Consider the following 21,810-nt stretch of genomic DNA (forward strand, 5'->3'; position numbering starts at 1 on the left):
TGAGCAATAGTCTTTAGAATGGGATAACCAGGTTAAGGTTAGCTACTAGTTTATCTATGTAAGGATTATAGAACCTGCCTTATTAAGTACATCTTTGTCCAAATGTTACTGCCCCTTCATACCCGACACTTCGCGTGGTCTTAGCACCCCACTCAGAAGTCTATACATAATAACGTAGTTCCTAAAATTGGTATCTGCATAAACGCAACTTTTAGGGAATTGTATAAAAGCTGACACTTGTAGAGCTGCAGATTTGGCTTTCTTGGTGCTGTCAGTGATCGCTGGAACATTCCTCAGGTTCCATCCAGGTAAATCTGATCACATAAACAGCCATCTCTGCCCAGGCTGAGCTAATCACTATTGCAGCCATGTGTCGGAGCACGGGAAGCATCCCCTTTACCCACATTTCGCCATCTCATCTCTGGCTGACAGCCAGAGCAATGTGAAACAGCTGAGCTGGTCTTTACAATGACAGTGTCTGGGGAGGGAGTAGTGACTGATCCACTGACGTCACCATCAGCCCTCCCAGAGCACTGGTCCCCAGCTCAGAGTGCAGCCACTTTATAAGGGCACACAGCACCCAGTGCTGCCCTCAGCACCCTCCACATCTCTGCTGAGCACTGAATCCCCTCTAGCAATCACTCATCATGGTGGACCAGCTTGTAGGCACCTGGAAGCTGTGCGACAGCCAGGGCTTTGATGAGTACATGCAGTGTCTAGGTAAGTAAGGATGCTCCAACATCGCTCGCTGCTGGTAACTATGTATGATCACCTGTCGAGTGCTGTGTACACAGGTGCATCACTTTCTCTTTAAGCTGTGGGCTTTGGAAAGGAAAGAGTTAAAAGCACACAATAACGAGGATTCCCCTTGGATTAATAGTTTTTGTTGCCGGTAGGATTTTCAGTATTAACTCTATAATTTCCAAAGTGCATGCCTTCCTGAGAAGTGCGCCAAGGAGTGTAATAACCCTTAGTTTGGCAGCATGCGTTTTTTTTTTTTTAAATAGGATATTAAATCTACCCGTTACTAATTAATTCAACAGCTTCCAGTATTATTCGTCTATATGTATAGAAATGATCCTGGAAGATCTCAGAAGTGAATATAGTGGAGAAGTGTCTCACTGTCCATAGGAACCAATCACAGCGCAGCTCTCATTTCTGAACAGCAGAATGCTTAATGAAAGCTGCTCTGTGATTGGTTTCTATGGGCAACATAGACAGTTGTAAATATGTTTAGCAATTTTCCCCACTATGTGAGAAAGCAGTGATCATGGGGGCAAAAAAATCTCAGACTTTTTGTGTGGCAATACATGTCACATTAATATTGCAAATGTCTAATGTGTATGGGGATCGGGCTGTTGGATTTCAGCATGGCCAATCCTTTAATTGTCAGGGGAGATAAGTCGATGCCAACGGTGTCTGGCGGTGGCTTATTCTCCATTCCCCATTCTTGGAATGCATTTTTTGGCAAAAAACACATGGATTTCTGCAATTTCCATGTATATAAATGGGTCCTTCCCAGACATTTTGCAGCAAAATTTGCAAATTCACTCTCAGCCTGAAGTGGCTGCTAAGGGCTCATTCAGACATCAGTGATTTTCCTCGGATTGAAAAAAAATGGTCTGAGATCCATCAGTGTTTTTTTTTTTCAGAATTTCATGAGTTTTTCTTGGATGACCAAAAACCTGATGGAGGTTTCTCTAGCTTCTCCTATCAAACAGTCCTGAATTCGGATATCATCTGAGTTCTGTCTGATTTTTCACAGATCCACAGACTTGCATTGGTGAGATTGATCATATTCAAACACGTCTTTGTGATTTTGTGTGGACCACTCAGTCCGCAAAAATATACAGACATGTGATCAGCTCCATAGACTATAATAGGTACGAGTGCTATTCGTGAAAACCGCAGATATAACTCGTACAAGAAAAATGGACGTCTGAATGAGCCCCTACATAGAACAATAGATAACAATGATCGGCACAGTAATGGAGTAACAGGTTACTTTATCACTGAATCCTCGTATATTATATGTGCCATTCTGCAGTGGGATGTGTGTATACTTGGAGGATACATTTAGCTTTCTTTTACAATTTTGTCATTATTAGAGGGACTTATATTTGCATTGGTACTTGTGATAGATGTTAAATGTCTTACATATACATTATTATGATATATTTGCACCACTTAAAGGCAAAAGAGATGAATTTGGAAAGTGACTGTAAGCTGGATTTATAATGGTGTTGCGTTGCGTTTTGCACTGCAATTTTTCCTAATTGTAAAACTGAAGATTCATTGACATCTCATTGCATCGAGACTCCACCGGATGCCATGATGCAGCACACGGTTTTCTCTTGTAAAATAATGCACATCCTTAAAAGAAACCAGATGGACTCCATTATAGTCAGCCATGATGGGTCAAACAAAACCCAACGAATCCTGGTGGATCTTATTGACACATAGTGGGGAACATCAGGATTCCGCTAGGGTTACATTATTCTTTTTCTGGCAAGAGTAGTGCATCAGATTTCTTTATTAATTGGCAGACAACAGAATGGGCAAATTATTATAGGACTACAGCTAATACTTTCTTTCATTGTAATTGCTGATAAATTGCCATATAGGAAAATGCTAATGTTAATTCAGAGTGATTTCCTGGAGATAAGTCTGCGTGGATGTGGCTTTTATGTTGAGATGAGGATTAGACTATTTCTTCATCTCTGCATATTTGTCATTATTCGTGGCCATAGAGTTATTGTACGCCTATGTTGCATGCTGAGCTCATTTATTAGTTCTTGCACTTTTATCCTTTTGTAGTCTGGTTTACAAGTTAAGAAATTAAGTTAGCCACTGTGCTGTTTTTTTTTTTGCCTAAGAGAATACAAAAGGAAATATAATAGTCTTATCTGGCCGTGTGTTCGGAGGATTTCTCATCTACAACTTCACATTCTTTGCTTTACAGGAGTTGGCTTTGCCACAAGAAAAGCCGGTGCAATGGCAAAGCCAAATGTTGTCATTTCTAAAAATGGCGATGAGATCTGCCTTAAAACAGAGAGCAGCCTGAAAACTACCGAGGTGAGGTTCAGGCTTGGAGAAGAGTTTGATGAGACCACAGCAGATAGCAGGAACACGAGGGTAAGGATAAACTTTAGATGCTCGCTCCAACAATGGATGAGATTTTTAAGAAAAACTGCAGCCAATGTAATTCCACATCTTACGTGTTGCTTTCATGGTGAAGTTTATGAAAGATGTTTTACATTTTAGTGAGATTAAATGAAAATAATAGGTGTACTATATCACTTTATGTTTCTCTTTTCTGTAGGCTTGGAGGGCTAAAAGGTCCCTTTACAAAAACTACACTGTGTGAATACACTAGAGGGTTAATCTCAAGCTTTATCTTCAGGAGCGCACCCCTCCCTATCAGCTTTCCGGTTGCTTGGGGGTGGCGCTCTTGATTGATTGGAGAGGTGAAATTGAAAACTATATAGAATTAGCTGTAATAGCTACAGGAATGTAGTTTATTTTGTATGCCCCACACTAGTATACAAATTAAAGGAGTTCAAAGTTTAAACATTTACAGAAAAACACACATTTTAATATCCCATTAAAATCCACTAGTCCATTAGTTGTGTATAAATTCAGTAAGTATTCCCATTCACTCTTTATAACTTCCTTTGTAATGTCTGCAGTTCATGCCTGGATTTGCTATTAAGAAGTAGAACCTTGGCTTGATAAATGAAAAGGTTGCCTCCTTAATATGTTTCACCAAACACCTGGCTTCATCAGGGCCTATAAGGCCATTGCCATAGACTCAAGCCCCTGATGAAACTTGCCATCTTTTGAAACATATTGAAGATGGGGCACTGACCTTTTAATTCATGGAACCACGGTCTTCTCAACCGTCTTCTGGAAGCTTACGTGCATTGTCCTAAATCACAGGGGATGGATAGGTTACAATGGTGGCTGGTGACCTAATGAAGGCCCTTGTCACTGTCATGCTACTGTGAAGTTCAGCCACAGGCTGAACCATAGAGGGAACTGACTGCAATATTACGCAGTAACAATCAAATGATTGCAGGTTCAACTTCCCTAAGGGGCACTAATAGTGTATCAAATAGATATTTTTTAAAAAACATTTAAAAGTTTTAAAAAAAATATAAAACTTCAAATCACCCCCCTTTTCTCCTGTTAACAATAAAGAAAGGGGGGAAAAACATATTTGGTATTGCCGAATTCGTAAAAGTCCGATCTATCAATATGTAGAATGAATTAACCCCCAAGGTAAACACTGCAAAGAAAAAAAATAATAAAAATGGCATAATTATGTTTTTTTGGTCACATGACATCTCTAAAAAAAATGTAATAATAAGCAATCAAAGCACGGTATGTACACGAAATTGGTATAGGAAAAAAAACATCAGCTCACTGCACAAAGAAAAAGCCCACACTGAGTCCCATCAACAGAAAAATATAATCACTGAAAGCCGAGGTTCTTTAAAAAAAAAAAAATCTTTGTGATGGCAAAAATTTTATGGAATATCCTCTACATTTATATAACCCTTCAGAGCTCATCAGTTATATTTGTATATTCAGCACCTTTATGGTAGTAGTATATATCGAAGCATTATTTTTAACACTTGATTTTGCATTTGTTGGCTATTCTCCTGTAGACAAATCACATATAGGTCTATTGTCTCGAGCGCCTGGGATTTCGGAATGAGCCATCACTTTGCATATTGTTTGTTTTCCAGACCATTATTACTTGTGATGATGGAGTACTAACACAGGTGCAGAAATGGGACGGCAAAGAGACTACTATCAAAAGGGAACTGAAAAATGGACAGCTGGTGGTGGTAAGTTTATAATGTTGTTGGGCTCCCTGATTTCCATAGTCGTTTGCATTATATAATTAGCTTAAAGGGATGTCTGTTTTTATAGAAAATTGAATCCAGACTGGTAAGTGGTGCTGTCCCCTCAATAACATGTGACAGCTGCAGCCAATCACTGGCCTCAGGGGTTATGCTGAACTTGACAGTGCCACGCTGCAGCATATGTTTGCACCTGGGACATCCTTGTTGTTGACCTATAAACGGAGATCGGAGGGGAGCAGTGAATAAGGGGCTCTGGAACAGCAGGGGCTTCAGCAGCTAAGCATTATATACCTGTTCGTCAAATTTTTGATAAAAATAGAAAATCCTTTAAAGGGCTTTTCCAGGATTTTATGAAAGTTGTCTAACAACAGCCAATATGAGAACATAAAAATAATCATAACTTACATTTAAAATTGCACCAATTTTGAAAATAGAGCCAATATTGGCCAAAAAAAGTTGAAATATTGAGAGGGTGCAACCACACCCAATATTGGTAATGGTTCTTGTGGTTTACATCCCCCCCCAAAAAACAGCAATGCACCATTTGCAATCCAAAAACAAGGTGCTTATTCACTAAGTCATGTACAACGTTCCAAGTTTAAACTCTTTGGGGGTTGTCTACTTCCATATTACTTAAATTTCCAGATGCTGTTTTATCAGCTGAAATAAATATATGTGAAGCGAATGTGATCATACCGAGGTATTGACATGCAAAACCTCAAACTCCTTTCAACTGTTTATGTAATCTAAGTTCCTTGACCCTAGTATTATACTTACCAGACATGGTCTTCACCTGTTCCCAGTGCCGCTCCGGTCCTGCACTGCCATCTTGTGACCACAACTTCTGACTGACCAGAACTCAGAGGTAACGGTCACAAGCTCTCAGTGTAAGTCTATGAGAGCCTTGTTCTGCCCTCGTTCTGGCTTTCATAGATTTACATTGAGTTGTGACTTCCAGCTCGTCCACCAAACACTGGAGCTATCCGGTAGGTCACAACCAGCAGACCAACCGGAGCCGCGCCGAGAACAGATGAAAGCGGTGACTAGTAAAAGATACTAGGTGCAGGGAACTTAAATTAGTGCTACCACTCCAGCGGTAAAATTAAAAAAAAAACACTGGAGTGGTGGTTTAAGAGAATTATCGTACTCAAAATCCACCCAAGAAAAAGACGTGAGAATTTATCATATTAGTTGCTTAATTTCTTCATGTTAGAGAGTCCGCCATATTTATGAAGCCTTTTGTACCTAGCCATCCCATTGCAGGTGTTGTTTGAGCTTCGTGGTGGTTTTCGACAGCTTTATAATTTGTGAGTTAGAACGTTTTTAGCAATTTCACTCCAGGGAAGGATGAAAAACAATTACTGTAATTTTATCAGTTACAAATAGAAGGGAAAATGTATTTATTTTACATCATATTCCACAGCACTTTGCAGACATCATCATCACTGTCCCCATTGGGGCTCACAATCTAGATTCCCTATCAGTATGTCTATGGAGTGTGGGAGGAAACCGAAGAACCTGGTGAAAACCCACACAAACTCCTTATAAATTTTGTTGTTGGTGGGGTTTGAACTCTGGTCCCCAGTGCTGCAAAGCAACAGTACTAACCACTGAGCCACCCAGCTGCCCAAATCTGATAACCACATTATAGTTTCCATAATGTACGATTTTTTTTTCATAAATTTGTCACAATTTACGACGTCGATAAAAAAAAGTTCCTATAAAAAAACTAATGTTAAATATGTCTCTGATGATAAATTCTCCCCTTGGTCTATATGGTTGGATTGAGGTAAGGTTGCGTCCATGAAAACCTGTGCTGAGCCCATGAGGTCCATTTATTGGTGAGAATAATAGAAGGGAGGCGGACTCATGGGGTTTATTGCAGAAGAACTGTTTATGTGTGGGCAGTTCTCTTATAAAATCAGTGGTCTGAACAATGTGTCCAGAACCCTTAGATCTCACCAGTGTTACTTTCATGACATACATATAATGTATGGAGAACCTCCAGAATGTATTGGATTACATCTCGTAACTCATCTTCATTTTTTCTTTCAGACATGCACCATGGGAGACGTGAAGTGTGTCCGTGTATATGACAAGGTGTAGGCTTAACTTCAGTCTATCAGACTGACACTGGAAACAGCTCAGTTCAATGAGCCTCGCTCAACGACACTACTCCACAGATCAATCCATTTCTATCTCATAATCAGATGAAAGAAATTATATGTAAAATTCTTCTCGGAAGCAGTAGTGTACCGGATCTGGACCTGCTGTGCACCCTAAATAAATCCCTCCTACAGTCTGTCTGATGTGTTTTTGACTCTGTTTATGGTTGTTAAAGAAGCACTCGTCCTCCCATCAAAGTTTTTATCCTCTTAATATATTGCAGTCATCATATTATATAGCACTGTGCACTGACAATTGCCCATTTTGCCTTTCTACCCAGCTAATTCTTCTCTTTTCCATTATATCTATGACGTCACGTGATTAAAAACTGACTAGCTGAATCTTTCTAAGCTCTATGTAGAACCAGGAAGTCTGTTTTCCCTACATGAGTCATCTCACTCTTCAACTCCTGACCCAGCTGTTCACCCCTCCCAATGCCAGGGACGTTTGCAGTGATGTAGAATTGTAGTTCTAATGATGACTCATGCAGGGAAAATTGTACTGCTGTTTCTACATAGAGTTTAGAAGGATTCAGCTAGTCAGTTTTCAATCACATGATGTCATAGGCCTAATGGAAAAGATAAGAATTAGCTGAGAAGAAGAGCAAAATGAGCAATTGTAAATACACAGTGCAGAATAATATGATGACTGTGATATATTTAGAGGATAAAAACTTTGATGGGAGTGCTTTTGGTACTTGTAGTTTTACAAAAAATTTGAGCCTTGTTTTGTAGAACAATCTATTTTATTTCATACGATAATTAAACAATTCCAAAAATTCATGTTGTACAACAAAATATAATGAAACGTTTGAGTGTAATGGATTTCACTGTGTCTAATTCAGGCAGGAGATGCTTATGCGGAGAGGATTCCCAAACGTAATCTATATAGAAACACAGCAAACCCAAGGATCCATCAATTCTGCATTTAGGAAAGTCTGATATACGAATTCAAAATGGTAATTATGTAACTGAAATATGAAGATGCAGTAGATCATTACACCTAACAGGATGCTTCGTACCCCAGCTGCCAGTGGCACCAGCGTTTATCCATAAGACTCACAGTTATACGTACATTATAGCCATATTATTATTATTTATTTATATAGCGCCATTGAACGTCTTACCATTTGGAATATTTCCTTACCGATCGGATTATATCTTTTACCATTTGGAATTTGTAAATAGAACTTTCCTAGGTGTAGAACTTATGGAATTGGAGTATACAATAAAATATCAACCAATTTATATTAAATGGGTTATTGCCGTCCAGAGCCGCTGACTTCTACATGAGTACTTAGTAGTGTAGATGTCACGACTCCACACACCTGCTGAGACGCGAGTAGATTGACTGATATCATGCACACGTCCTGTACATTATAAGTAGATTACATGTATTATTCCTGAGGGTCGTGCATCTGTCTTGGAAGGTAAGTGTAGGGTCACAACGTTATCCGCACTGCTCAGTACCAATGTGGAAGTGAGTGGTTTTGGATGGTGACCAATAACCTGTTTAAAATAAACCACACAGAAGCATTTGCTGCGCTCTCCCATACAGGGAAGTAAACTGTATGCAAACACAGGCACACGTTTTAGCCTCCCTTTGGTAGATGGGGACTATGGAAATGTGACGCTCGGTTGTGACACGCTGGAAAGCCCTACCCTGGGAGATGGGGGACTCGGAGCCGGGTCCTTGATGTTGTAGATGGGGTGCAGCCGTGGCCCGGACCCGCTCCGTGCCCAGGGCCATCACATTAAAAAAAGGGATGGTATGGGCTTATCCGGGTTGAGTGGCTGATCTCGACTACACCACCTGTGGCACCTGGTGAAGGCCACCAGCGCTGCTGCAGTCCGCTGAGGCATGGTGTTATCGCAGCCGTCATTGTTACTACTCCCCACAGGTGGAGCAGGGCCTCAGGGCAGAGGGACAGGATGGAGGGGGTAGTAGTCTAGGAGGTCTGGTGCTGCGTAGTGCGGTGTAGTGCAGAATAAGAGTCCGGAGGCCATAGGGGTTAACTTCCAGGGTTTTTTTTTACTCACGATGGAGATGGCAGTAGGAAGGCGTCTCCCTGCTCCTCGCGGAGTTCTGCGGTCACCAGAGATGGGGGTCCGACAACCTCTGAGTAAGTCCAGTGTTAAATCAGGACCCTGCAACAGAGTGTTCCTAGACTTCAGACCAGGTCCTTTCCTGTCTGTGTGTGTGTGTGGATAGGCCAGGTCTCCCTCTGAACTTCACTCAGAAAAAGGGTATGGGTGGCAGCTCTGCTCTTTCCGTTACCCGGTGGGATCCTCTGGGCCTTCCGGGCTTCCCTGACCAGGACATGGAGTAGCGAGGTCAGGTATCGGGGGACGGAACCCCTCTGAATAGATCAGGTTGGCGAGGACAGGTGTCGTATACCGCTCCGTCTGCATCCTCCCTGGGATCCATTTGCGGTGGAGCTAAACTCCTAAGCTCCGGGCCTTCTTGGTCATGGTCCTTGACCGGGCTGAGACATACATTATCTGCAACCTGCCTCTCGACCCAAGGCCTGGGTCCGAGCGCCGTGCCTCCATCCTCTGCAGGTCCACACAGGATCCACGCTCAGGGAGGGAGGTCACAATCAAAAGACAGTCAAAAGAACCAAGAACCAAAATGGCTGTGTATTAAATAAGAAATTTACAGTGTCACTAAAATGTGAGTCCTCCACCCTCACCCACTAATTGGTTCCCCTATCTCTTGGTTCCCCAATCTCCCATACGCCAGTAGGGGCAGCACCTGGTGCCTTCTAGCCCCCTCTGGTGGGAGAAGTATGGTTTTGGATGTGGAGGAAGGGTCCTGACCATCACACTGCTCTTACCTCAGAGGAGGAACACTACACTCCATTAGAGAAGTGCAGCATCCCTGTGGCGGTCGAACCCTCAGGGGCGCCACATTCCCCCCTGGTGAAACACAGCACGTCCGCGGGCTGCAAAAGAGCAATACCTGGTACAGTCTTTTTATATATAACAGTAAACAATCTTCCCTTTATAGGAGGCACTTCTTCTTAAACGTTTCAAACAGCATATAATATAAAAGTACAAAAATATAAAAATATAAAAGTACAATAATCATCCAGAGACATTTGTGCACAGACAGACGGGTTAAAGTGCAAGGCATTAAAGGCAGTTCAGAAGTACGAGGGACCTGTCCCAAACCCCCAACGTGGGCCCTGGGGTGGCTGCAGGGCATGAAGATCCTGAGTTGGACCCCCAGCAGAGCCACCCAGACAGGTTTTCCTTCTGGGGTCTGAGGTAGAAATATCCACGGTTTTACATAAAACCAATAGGGAGCACCTAAAGAGATGCAAACTATTTACAAGTAAGGAGTCTGTCTGCTGCAAGTCCGCAGGGACCAATGTCTCTAGAAACCGGGGAAAAGCAAATTAAAACATAAACATTTCAACTCTAAACAAGTTACAGCCGCCGGGACTGCCTAAATCTCGGGTTCCCTCCTGGGAAAAGGCTCATTCCTCCCGACGGAGGCTGACCGGTCCTCCGAGGCCGAGCGTGAGGGGGCGTCGCTCCCGGACACCCTGTGGACATCCAGGGCATACCACCCCCGCACCCCGTGGTGGCGGGTGTACGTAACTAAGTCACCCGGGAAGAGGTTCCGGCCAGGGTGTCCCTTTTTCAGACGCGGCTCGACGTCCCGCCTGCTGACGAAGACGTCATCCTGATACTGGGGACTCCTTATGAACCCCCACCCTGCCTCATGGTGGAAGCGGACAACTTGCCCTTCCACACGGGGGCTTGGACGGGTAGCTTGCTCCTGTCGGGCCCGGGACTTTGCAGCCTTGGCGCGCACCTCGAGGCGCTCGCAGCGAATCTCCCTCTGGCGTTGCTCCCGGTTGAGTTGGAGAATCTGCTCACGGCACCGCTCGCTCCTCCTCTGCGCTTCAGCCCCGGGTCCCCCCCCTGGTTGTCCTAGGCCCACTCCTCAGCCGCCGGCCAGGTGACTGTCAGTGCGGGTAGCGGTGTCATAAGGGGTTGCTGCGGGTCCTCTGCAAGTGTGGACCAGTCCGGGTTGGGGTCGGTGGATACCCCAGCAGCCTCAGGCGCTTCCGATTCAGGAGTTGAGCGACAATGCAGGTCTCCGCCTATAGCTGAAGCTTGCAGCTCCGGGGCAAAGACCTGCTCCCAGGTGACCGCACAGGGCAGGAGATACTCGGCCATGAGGTCCAGTATGGGTACGATAGGTTCAGCAGCCGGGGCAGGGGTAGTACACTCACCAGCCTCTGGGCCGCTCGCGACCTCTGTCACCGCTTCTCCCTGAGCTTCAGCTCCTTGGCGGCGGGTCCGGATGTGCAGCAGCATTTCTTCCCGCCACGCAGCAGATGCCGCCTTCTGGGCCTCATCCAGTCTCCGTGCAAGACCTGGGGCTTCCTGGTGGAGAAATGCAATATCTCCCGCTGTAAATCTTGTGCCGACTTGCTCCCTGCCGGGGGAAGGACCTGGGCAGGGTTCGGAAGGTTCCGTTTGTTGCGCTCCAGCAGTGTCCATGTCCGCTCCTGAAGACCGCCAAACTCCAACTGCAATGGCCGCACCTTGTTGTTTTTCTTTTTCCTCCTCTTTCGGGGCGGCTCCTCGGCGGTATGCTGACAGGCACGCCTTCATTCAGCCCATCCATTTTGACGGGCATTACCCCGCGGACAGTCTCTGATGGAAGGGGCGGTCCGCACTTTTGGCGCCACGTGGGAGCCTGCCCACGATAGGAGGTGTTAGAAGACCGTCTTTCTGATACACTATGGCGCCTGTTCTTCTTGGGCGGGCGCCATTTTAAGTGGAAACGACAGTCCAAGGTGTAAGGCACACAGTACCCGGTAGCAATGGGTAATTTCTTCCTTTGCTGCGGGCACGCGATCCTGCCGACTACACCAAGAAGTGTGACGCTCGGTTGTGACACGCTGGAAAGCCCTACCCTGGGAGATGGGGGACTTGGAGCCGGGTCCTTGATGTTGTAGATGGGGTGCAGCCGTGGCTCGGACCCGCTCCGTGCCCAGGGCCATCACATTAAAAAAAGGGATGGTATGGACTTATCCGGGTTGAGTGGCTGATCTCCACTACACCACCTGTGGCACCTGGTGAAGGCCACCAGCGCTGCTGCAGTCCGCTGAGGCATGGTGTTATCGCAGCCGTCGTTGTTACTACTCCCCACAGGTGGAGCAGGGCCTCAGGGCAGAGGGACAGGATGGAGGGGGTAGTAGTCTAGGAGGTCTGGTGCTGCGTAGTGCGGTGTAGTGCAGAATAAGAGTCCGGAGGCCATAGGGGTTAACTTCCAGGTTTTTTTTTACTCACGATGGAGATGGCAGTAGGAAGGCGTCTCCCTGCTCCTCGCGGAGTTCTGCGGTCACCAAAGACGGGGGTCCGACAACCTCCGAGTAAGTCCAGTGTTAAATCAGGACCCTGCAACAGAGTGTTCCTAGACTTCAGACCGGGTCCTTTCCTGTCTGTGTGTGTGTGGATAGGCCGGGTCTCCCTCTGAACTTCACTCAGAAAAAGGGTACGGGTGGCAGCTCTGCTCTTTCTGTTACCTGGTGGGATCCTCTGGGCCTACCGGGCTTCCCTGACCAGGACGTGGAGAAGCGAGGTCAGGTATCGGGGGCCGGTACCCCTCTTGCAGCCGGAACCCCTCTGAATAGATCAGGTTGGCGAGGACAGGTGGCATATACCGCTCCGTCTGCATCCTCCCTGGGATCCATTTGCAGTGTAGCTACACTCCTAAGCTCCGGGCCTTCTTGGTCATGGTCCTTGACCGGGCTGAGACAAACATTATCTGCAACCTGCCTCTCGACCCAAGGCCAGGGTCTGAGGGCCGTACCTCCATCCTCTGCAGGTCCACACAGGATCCACACTCAGGGAGGGAGGTCACGATCAAAAGACAGTCAAAAGAACCAAGAACCAAAATGGCTGTGTATTAAATAAGAAATTTACAGCGTCACTAAAATGTGAGTCCTCCACCCTCACCCACTAATTGGTTCCCCTATCTCTTGGTTCCCCAATCTCCCGTATACCAGTAGGGGCAGCACCTGGTGCCTTCTAGCCCCCTCTGGTGGGAGAAGTGTGGTGTTGGATGTGGAGGAAGGGTCCTGACCATCACATTGCTCTTACCTCAGAGGAGGAACACTACACTCCATTAGAGAAGTACAGCATCCCTGTGGCGGTCGAACCCTCAGGGGCGCCACACAAGCGCTAGGTGACATTCCCAAATATGAGTGTTTGGTGATTTTTTTTTTGATGCTGCCTATATTTGCTGTGCAAAAAAAGCAGCGTCTTACAAATCCAACAAAGTGTATGGAATTTAGAGAGATCTAATGGCCACTTTGTTTTCTAGTTTTTTTAACACTCCGTAAACTGACCTGCGGTGCAGGTTTCAAATGCGCAACATGTCAATTTATCTTGCGGGTGCTCTGAGTTTTATTTGTGGATTTTCCCCATAGACTTGTATTAGGTGCAAAAAATCAGCACATGACTGTACCAATAAAGTTTTGTCAAAGCCAAATACCAGGAAGTATCAAAAACAAAGCAGCTTTATTTAAACATGACCTATCAAAAAGCTGGGCTGGCTCCAGGTTTTTCTGGCCCCCGGGCGAAAGAGTCTCAATGGGCCCCTTTAACACATACCACCATTCATGATGCACAGATACCGCAGAGAAATACAGTATATATATATATATATAGTACAATGCCGAAGATTTCACTTCTTACATTACATGAGGGATATCTATTGTAAATTCTACAATAGCTCCACACAGTATACTGGCCCCCATAAAATGCTCCATACGGAATACTGGCCCCCATAAAATGCTCCATACGGAATACTGGCCCCCATAAAATGCTCCATACGGAATACTGGCCCCCATAAAATGCTCCTTTCGGAATACTGGCCCCCATAAAACACTCCATACAGAATACTGGCCCCCATAAAATGCTCCATACAGGATGCTGGCCCCCATATAATGCTCCATGCGGGCTGTTTCCACCACATAATGCCCTATGCAGGCTGCCCCCCCCCCATATAATGCCCCATGCAGGATGTCACCCCCGAATATAATGCCCCATGCAGAATGTCACCCCCCTCTTTATAATGTCCCATGCAGGATGTCACCCCCCTCTCTTTAAAATGCCCCATGCAGGATGTCACCCCCCTATATAATGCCTCATGCCTCCATACATAAAAAAAAAATTCCTCATTCCTCCTCACCTGCTGCCGCTGCTCAGGTCCGGACTCCAGCGTCGTCCCGCTCTGCGCTGCCTATAATGGCTCAGGGGAGGGCGCGGTGGAGAGACGTCACCGCACCCTCTGACCTGAGACGTCACACGGAGCGCACAGCAGGAAGACAGCGGATCTGCGTAGGCACGGGGAGTGGTAAGTATCCGGCTGCCGGGGCCCTGAGCAAGCGGGGGAGAAGGGCAGGCATTGGCACCACTCTCCTCCGCCCATAGCCCGGCGGGGTGCCCGACCGTGAGCGGGCCCCCCGCCTGCTCAGAGCCCAGGCACTTGCCTGGGTGAGCCGGGTGCTGACGCCGGACCTGTCAAAAAGAAACAAAAAACGCAGTGTCAAAAATGCGATAAAAACACATGTAAAAAACACTCAAAAATGCAAATAAAAACCACAAGTAACTTACTTTAGCTTATAAATGCAGCAAAGGTACAGAAAATCTGTAACATCAAAAACTCACCAAATAGTTGTTTGGGTATTCCCATCTCCAAGATACTATTCCAAATGTAGTAGGTATAATAATAATCATGTTAGTAAATATCTCCAATTAGAGATGTAGTATAGTTCTCCTGATAACCTATGTCGCTTACCCCATGTGCAGAGCATTTAAGTAGCATAGGTACAATGGTTACAATCACTCATATAGTGACAGTTAGTTGCTAGTGGTCGTAACCATGGATACCTAAGCTACTGTAATGCCCTGCACATGAGGCAAGCGATATAGGTTATCAGAAGAACTATACTACATTTTTAATTGGAGGTATTTGCTTATATTATTACAACTACAACATATTGGGATATAATCTTGGAGATGGGAATACCCCTTTACCTTTAAAGTATACACCAAGAGCTTTTCCCTCCATATACGTCTGGATTTGTTCTCACATGCAATGCTCAATTAGCCTTACATCATGAATGCACTCGCCATAAGAGATAAGAACTCCGTTCATTGATCGCTTTCATAGTGTAAACCAAATGTTATCAAAGATTCAGGGGCTATTAACCTTGTTACCCACATGCTAATAACATTCAGTGGGTTAAAGATATACGCATCAGTAATAAATGAGCCCTACTAATTAAGTCATATAAACAAACGAGGCAGAAAGAGAGACAGAATACAAAATACAATCATGGCCAAAAGTGTTGGCACCCTTGAAATTGTTCCAGAAAATGAAGTATTTCTCCCAGAAATTTATTGCAATTACACGTTTTTTTATACATAAATTTATTTCCTTTGTGTGTATTGGCACAACACAAAAAAACAGAAAAAAGGCAAATCTGATATAATTTCACATACAACCCCAAAATGGGTTGGACAAAATTGTTGGCACCCTCAACTTAATATTTGGTTGCACAGCCTTTGGAATAAATAACTGAAATCGCTTCCTATAACTATCAAGCCTCTTAACCTCTCAACTGGAATTTTGGACCACTCTTCTTTTGCAAACTGCTCCAGGTCTCTCATATTTGAAGGGTGCCTTCTCCCAAAAGTAATTTTAAGATCTCTCAACAGGTGTTCAATGGGACTCGTTGCTTCACTTCAGAACTCTCCAGCGCTTTGTTTCCATTAATTTCTGGGTGCTTCTTGAAGTATGTTTGGGATCATTGTCCTGCTGGAAGACCCATGACCTAGGACACAAACCCAGCTTTCTGACACTGGGCACTACATTGCGACTCAAAATCCTTTAGTAATATTCAGATTTCATTATGCCTTGCAAACAGTCAAGGCACCCAATGCCAGAGGCAGCAAAACAACCCCAAAACATCTTTGAACCTCCACCATATTTGACTGTAGGTACTGTGTTCTTTTCTTTGTAGGCCTCAATCTGTTTTCGGTAAATGGTAGAATTATGTTTTTTACCAAAAAGCTCTATCTTGGTCTCATCTGTCCACAAGCTCTATCTTGGTCTCATGCACTTTTCCAGAAGTATTTTGGCTTACTCAACATACATTTTGTCAAACTGCAGTCTAGCTTTTTTATGTCTGTGTCAGCAGTGAGGTCCTCCTGGGTTTCCTATCATAGCGTTTCATTTCATTTGAATGTGAACGGATAGTTCACGCTGACACTGATGCACACTGAGCCTGCAGGACAACTTGAATTTCTTTGGAATTTGATTGGGGCTGCTTATCCACCATCTGGACTATTCTGTTGCAATCTTTCATAAATTTTTCTCTGCTACCCATGTCCAGATAGATCAGCTACAGTGCCATGGGTTGTAAACGTCTTGATTATGTTGTGCATCGTGGACAAAGCAACATCAAGAAGATCTCTGGAGATAGACTTGTTGATATTGTTCAACAATTTTAGTTCTCAAACAGTTCTCTTCTCCTCTTTCTGTTCTCCATGCTTAGTGTGGCACAAACAGACACACAATGCAACAATTGAGTCAACTTCTCCCCTTTTTATCTGGTTTCAGGTGTGATTTTCATATTGCCTACATCTGTTACTTGCCACAGGTGAGTTTGAATGAGCATCACATGCTTGAAATAAAGTTGTTAACCAACAATTTTGTCCAAGCCATTTTTGGGGTTTTGTGTGAAATGATGTCCAATTTGCCCTTTCTTTCTGTTTTTTGTGTTGTTCCAATACACACAAATGAAATAAACATGTGTATAACAAAGCATTTGTAATTGCAATAATTTTCTGGGAGAAATACTTCATTTTCAGGAACAATTTCAAGGGTGCCAACACTTTTGGCCATGAATATATATACCACATTGAATTTAATGGTTATACTTCCAATATGAGATGAACCCTGACCTGTGTTTCATCCTTCTTCAATAGGGAATACTAGCATTCACAATATGCATAGCATGGAAACTCCTGTCCTCCAATAATCCCATATCACAGAACAGTAGCCATGCTAGTAGACACCCAGGAACAGATATCTTTTGGGTAGGAAGGTTCTGTAGGTAAATCTCGTATTGTTGATAACAGCAGTAAATTATGACTATTCCCACAACAGTCTATGAATGCTGCACAAATAAAGGAGGGAGCGCTCACACAATAGGTGGTAGATTGTATTTCTACTTTTCATGACAGGATATTTTCTTGTTTGCACTATTTACACAGATGCAGTCATTGTGAACAAATCCTGTTCTCAGGACATATTGACCCATAAGTAAGACAGGTGTAAGAACGCCCACAGGTTGGGTGGGGAGCTTATTGAGCTGCCATTGTTTTCACATAGTGGGACCTGCTCTAAATTACTGAATATATAAAGCATTTATATAGTTAGTCCAATGATTAGAGATGAATGAATCAATTCAATTTGAATCATTGTAGGTGACGCGCCCCCTGGGCCGTGTGTGTGGGGGAATACCCGGAGCCGGGTCTCTGTGTAATGTCAGGGGTTGTAGTCTCCGTGGCGGCGACCCGGTCCCGTGGCTCAGGGTGGTCAAACCAGTGGTGGATCTGTTTATTTGGTTTTTAATGTTTAAATGTCCGACTACGCCACCCGTTGATTGCAGTCACTGAGAACTGCCGCTGCGGGGCAGACCGCTGAGGCTGATGTTGTGTGCACAGCAGAGGGTAGTATAACTCCCCACGGGAGGAGTATAGCCTCAGGGCTGTGAGTGCAGATGGTGAGGGTTGTGGTGCATGGGCGCAGCAGAAATGACTCAGAGTCCTTGCAGTCCTTGCAGTGCAGTTCAGGGTCTTTACTGTTGGTAATGAAGAAGGCCCTGCCGGGAGTACTGGCTAATATTAGAGGCCTGGTCAGTCTGTGAGCGAACAAGAGTCTCCCTGGCCAGGTGGAAGTGTAGGCCTTCCCGTCTGACTGCACTCTTCCTGGCTACCCTGCTGTAGTCGTGTAGTAGCCCACGTCCCTGAGTGTACCGTGTGGTGCTCACCCGTATGGCTGGTGACTTGGGGCCTTTGGTACCTTCCACTCCTCGATGGCGGTGCCGGTCCCTTGCGTGTGACTGAGCCTCCGGGCTTTCTATGGCCAGAGGACCTGAAATCCCCTGCCAGGTGGTTTCTGCTGCTGGATGTGGAAATCCTCACAGCCTCGGACTCCGGTGTCCGGTTCTCTGCGTCTTCTGCCAGGATGAGCTCTATCAGCTCCAATCTCTGGATTTCAGCTCCTGGCTCCTACAGAGCTCCTTGCTGCTGCTCTGTCCCTTCCTCTGGAACTAACTAACTAACCCCGCCCCAGATCCAGTTTATAAAGGGCAGGTTCCTCCCCTCCCTGGACTGGGGCAGGAGGCGTTGCATGCAACAGTGCTCCTGACCAGGAAAACCCATGCTCGCTCTCAGACATGGTATTTCTACCACTGTGGTAACCAGACCCCTGGGGTGCCACATAGGCACCATAGTTTATAATGAAGGTGCCAAGGACTGTGGAGGGTTAAGATACAGTACAGGCCAAAAGTTTGGACACACCTTCTCATTTAAAGATTTTTCTGTATTTTCTTGACTATGAAAATTGTACATTCACACTGAAGGCACCAAAACTATGAATTAACACATGTGGAATTATATACTTAACAAAAAAGTGTGAAACAACTGAAAATATGTCTTATGTGGCACCCTGCTGTTCACAGGTACCACAGGACCCAGGGTGCATGGATGGACTTCTCCACAAGAGGCCCTCATTACATACAAACACCTCCACCCTTCCACCTCATACCACCAGAGGGAGCCCGTTAGGGATATATATATGGAGGGTGGAGCCAGGCAGTTCAGGCAGTCAGACAGAGTCAGAGAGTCTGAGAGCGTGCTGACGCTGAGAGCAGCGAAGACGCAGCACGTCTGCTGCTGTGTTCTGAGGGCCCCGAGGCGAGGAGGAGAGGAGAGAGGAGTTGAGGGGGCAGAGGAGCATCATAGGTTCACCCCGAATATACAAACCGGACACCGGGTCCGCGCCTACAGGGTCCTTTATACCCAGTAGGGAACACCGGCAAACCAGGAGGACTACAAGTCCCTGGCCGACCTGAAGCTAAACCCTTAACAGGACCAGGAACCACGAAGGCCCCAGCGTTACCAGGGATAGTGGTTGCCAGCAGAAGGTCCTACTACCAAGCGACAGGTGAAGGAACAGCACGACACATAAGCTAGGCCCAGTTGCAGGCTGGCCAGGAGCATACAGAGAGGCAGACACAGACCAGGAGGCCTTATACCCGCTCACTGGGGAGAAGTCCTGAAGTGCACCCATCCTACTGAGTACCATCCGCACCAGTAAAGGTATTGAAGCGAATCCCCTGTCTCTGTCAGTTACTCCTGCTGCGCCATTCCGCCTGCACTACAGGTCCCAGCATCACCACCCACCATCAAACTCTACCCTGCCCTGAGACCCGCTCCACCTGTGGGGAGCCATTCCATCCCAGCTGCCTTATAAACTGCCTCAGAGGTCTGCAGCAGCGCTGGTACAAATTACCAGAAACCACAGGTGGCGTCACGATCGAACTATAAACCCCATATAAACTTTCCCCCCTTTTAGTTGACCGCCCTGGGCCACGGATCGGGCCAGCCACTGTGACATATCCCTTTCCCCCAGTATCTATCGGCCCGGACTCCGAGTACCCCATTGCCCTGGGGGCGCGACAACTTCTGGCGTCACGAACAGAATTTCATGCCCGTTGCCACCGGGTACTGTGTGCCGTATTTGAACTGTGTTTTAACTGTGGTGAACATCGCCGCCATTACCGCGTCACCGTGCGGGAAGAAGAGGGGCGTAACCGCGGGAATCGGAGAGGCGTGACTGCTAGAAGCGCGCGAAGCTCAAGCCCCGCCTCGCGCTCTGACGCAGCACCAGGAAGCGTCAGGTCCTGGAAGGAGACCGTCGTCTGTGGAGCTGCGGCCTACCCGATTAAAGAAACAGGAGGTAGGCTACAGTTCACTAGGGGGGCGCAACCATGGCCGATGACCAGCGAGATGCCGGAGCACCGGATAACGCTCCTGATGCTCAACTTGCGCCCTGCGCTGCACAGGCCAGAGCGTCCGCCCCACCAGCAGGGGTCATGACTCCGTTGATACTCATGGCGCTGCCGTATATCCCTGGAGCAAAATGGCTTCCCCAGTATGATGGCAAACCAGACACCCGGTCTGGATTCAAACGAAAAATATGCGGTGTACTAGATATGTACTTAATGACTGGTAAACAGAGCGCCGCTGTTGTGCTGGGCCAATTGACTGGTGCCACAGAGCGGGAAGTTAAAACCTGGCCAGCCGCAGACCAGGAATCAGTATCCATTATCTTTAAGAGACTGCAAACTGTCTTTGAAAACAGCACTGAGACAGATCTCCGGATGAGGTTCTACCACTGTACCCAGAAACCTGAGGACACTATCCAGGACTATGCCTGGTGCTTACAGGAAGCCTTGCGGGCCCTGAAATAGGTTAGTCCAGCCAGCATACAAGATGAGAATAAAATGCTGACAGAACAATTCATCCGGGGGTTGAGGTACCAAGAGGAGAGCAGAACCGTACGGTGGTGGGCCTTAGACCATCCAGATGCTACCTTTGACACCCTGAAGGACATGGCTATTAAGGGCCTTCAGCCCCTGGAAACATCAGGGACTGCTATCCAGCGTTACCAGGGTGGGATCACCCCAGTGCCCGCAGCACCCACTGCTCCTTCATTAATGGCTGAAACAAAGACGCAAACAGTACCCCCTAGCGAGCTGGACAGCCTGCGCTCTGAAGTGCGTCAGCTAAGTAAAACTCTGTCCTGAGCACCCTGCAGCTACAGACGGAGCCCGAGCCGGAAGGAAGGATCCTACTCGCCGACAGTCCTGAGGATGTCCCCTGGATGAGGAGAAGAAGGGGGACAACGCCACCCCGTAGGAGGCCAACGCCACCTCGTGGGAGGACCAACGACCAACGTCGCCCTCCAGGAGACTTCATCTGCTACCGTTGCCACAAGGCAGGCCAAACCGCGTGGAGCTGTCCTTTAAACGGGCAAACCCTGGGGCCGAGGGCCGACACCCAGGAGTAAATCAACCAGGCCCATCAAGCTGGTACCACCGGTTCGTAGGAGGAAGGCCTTTCCTGTCCATCATGCTGGACGGCATGGCAACACCTGCATTACTGGACACCGGCTCACAGGTAACCATCATACCTGATGTCCTCTACAAAAGGTACTGGTCCATAGATGAACTCCACCCGCCAGCCCCGAACCTCTCTGTGTATGCCTCTAACGGCCTTCCTCTTAACCTGGTAGGGGTTAAGCACGTGACAGTGAAGGTGGGGAGAGTGGAACTAAAGGACCAAGGACTAATTGTCATAGAATCTAACCCTGGTGATACAGACTTGTATATGATACTTGGTACAAATATTGTTCGTAACTGTTTGGGAGAAGTGTTGTTTTTACTCCAACAGATTGCTGACGCTGCCAAACCAGGGCAGAGGAAGGTGCTCCAGAGAGAGATTCGAGCCCTCCTGTACCAGCAACAGGTAAAGCTAACAGGTGGTGAGATTGGTAATGTACTGGTGACAGACCCGATACCCATTGTGATTCCCCCAATGAGTGAAATGCTGATTTGGTGTAGGGCAGCAATAGGTCTCAAGGGACAGAACTACCAGGCGGTAGTGGA

At 46.4% G+C, this 21,810-nt stretch overlaps 2 protein-coding genes across 2 annotated transcripts in view; one reads left to right on the forward strand and one right to left on the reverse strand.

Moving 5' to 3' along the window:
* LOC141265862 (uncharacterized) overlaps positions 1-21,810 on the reverse strand; it is a 1,005,842-nt gene that overhangs the window by 844,484 nt on the left and 139,548 nt on the right. The window lies entirely within an intron of this gene.
* Positions 523-7,173, forward strand: LOC141265861 (myelin P2 protein-like). The gene is made up of 4 exons (XM_073679497.1): positions 523-720; positions 2,963-3,135; positions 4,752-4,853; positions 6,927-7,173. The coding sequence occupies exons 1-4, from the start codon at positions 648-650 to the stop codon at positions 6,975-6,977; spliced, it is 399 nt and encodes a 132-aa protein (XP_073535598.1). The 5' UTR covers positions 523-647; the 3' UTR covers positions 6,978-7,173.

Source organism: Phyllobates terribilis, unplaced genomic scaffold (genome assembly GCF_046119375.1).
Source record: "Phyllobates terribilis strain yellow unplaced genomic scaffold, ASM4611937v1 Scaffold_4__5_contigs__length_816908805, whole genome shotgun sequence".
In the NCBI taxonomy this organism is placed as follows: Eukaryota; Metazoa; Chordata; class Amphibia; order Anura; family Dendrobatidae; genus Phyllobates; species Phyllobates terribilis.

Bases quoted from the DNA above. Each gene is read 5' to 3' on its own strand.
- LOC141265861 (XM_073679497.1), top strand. From the start codon at position 648: ATGGTGGACCAGCTTGTAGGCACCTGGAAGCTGTGCGACAGCCAGGGC. The intron at 721-2,962 runs GTAAGTAAGGAT...TTTGCTTTACAG, and splicing joins TGAGTACATGCAGTGTCTAG to GAGTTGGCTTTGCCACAAGA. The intron at 4,854-6,926 runs GTAAGTTTATAA...TTTTTCTTTCAG, and splicing joins AAAATGGACAGCTGGTGGTG to ACATGCACCATGGGAGACGT.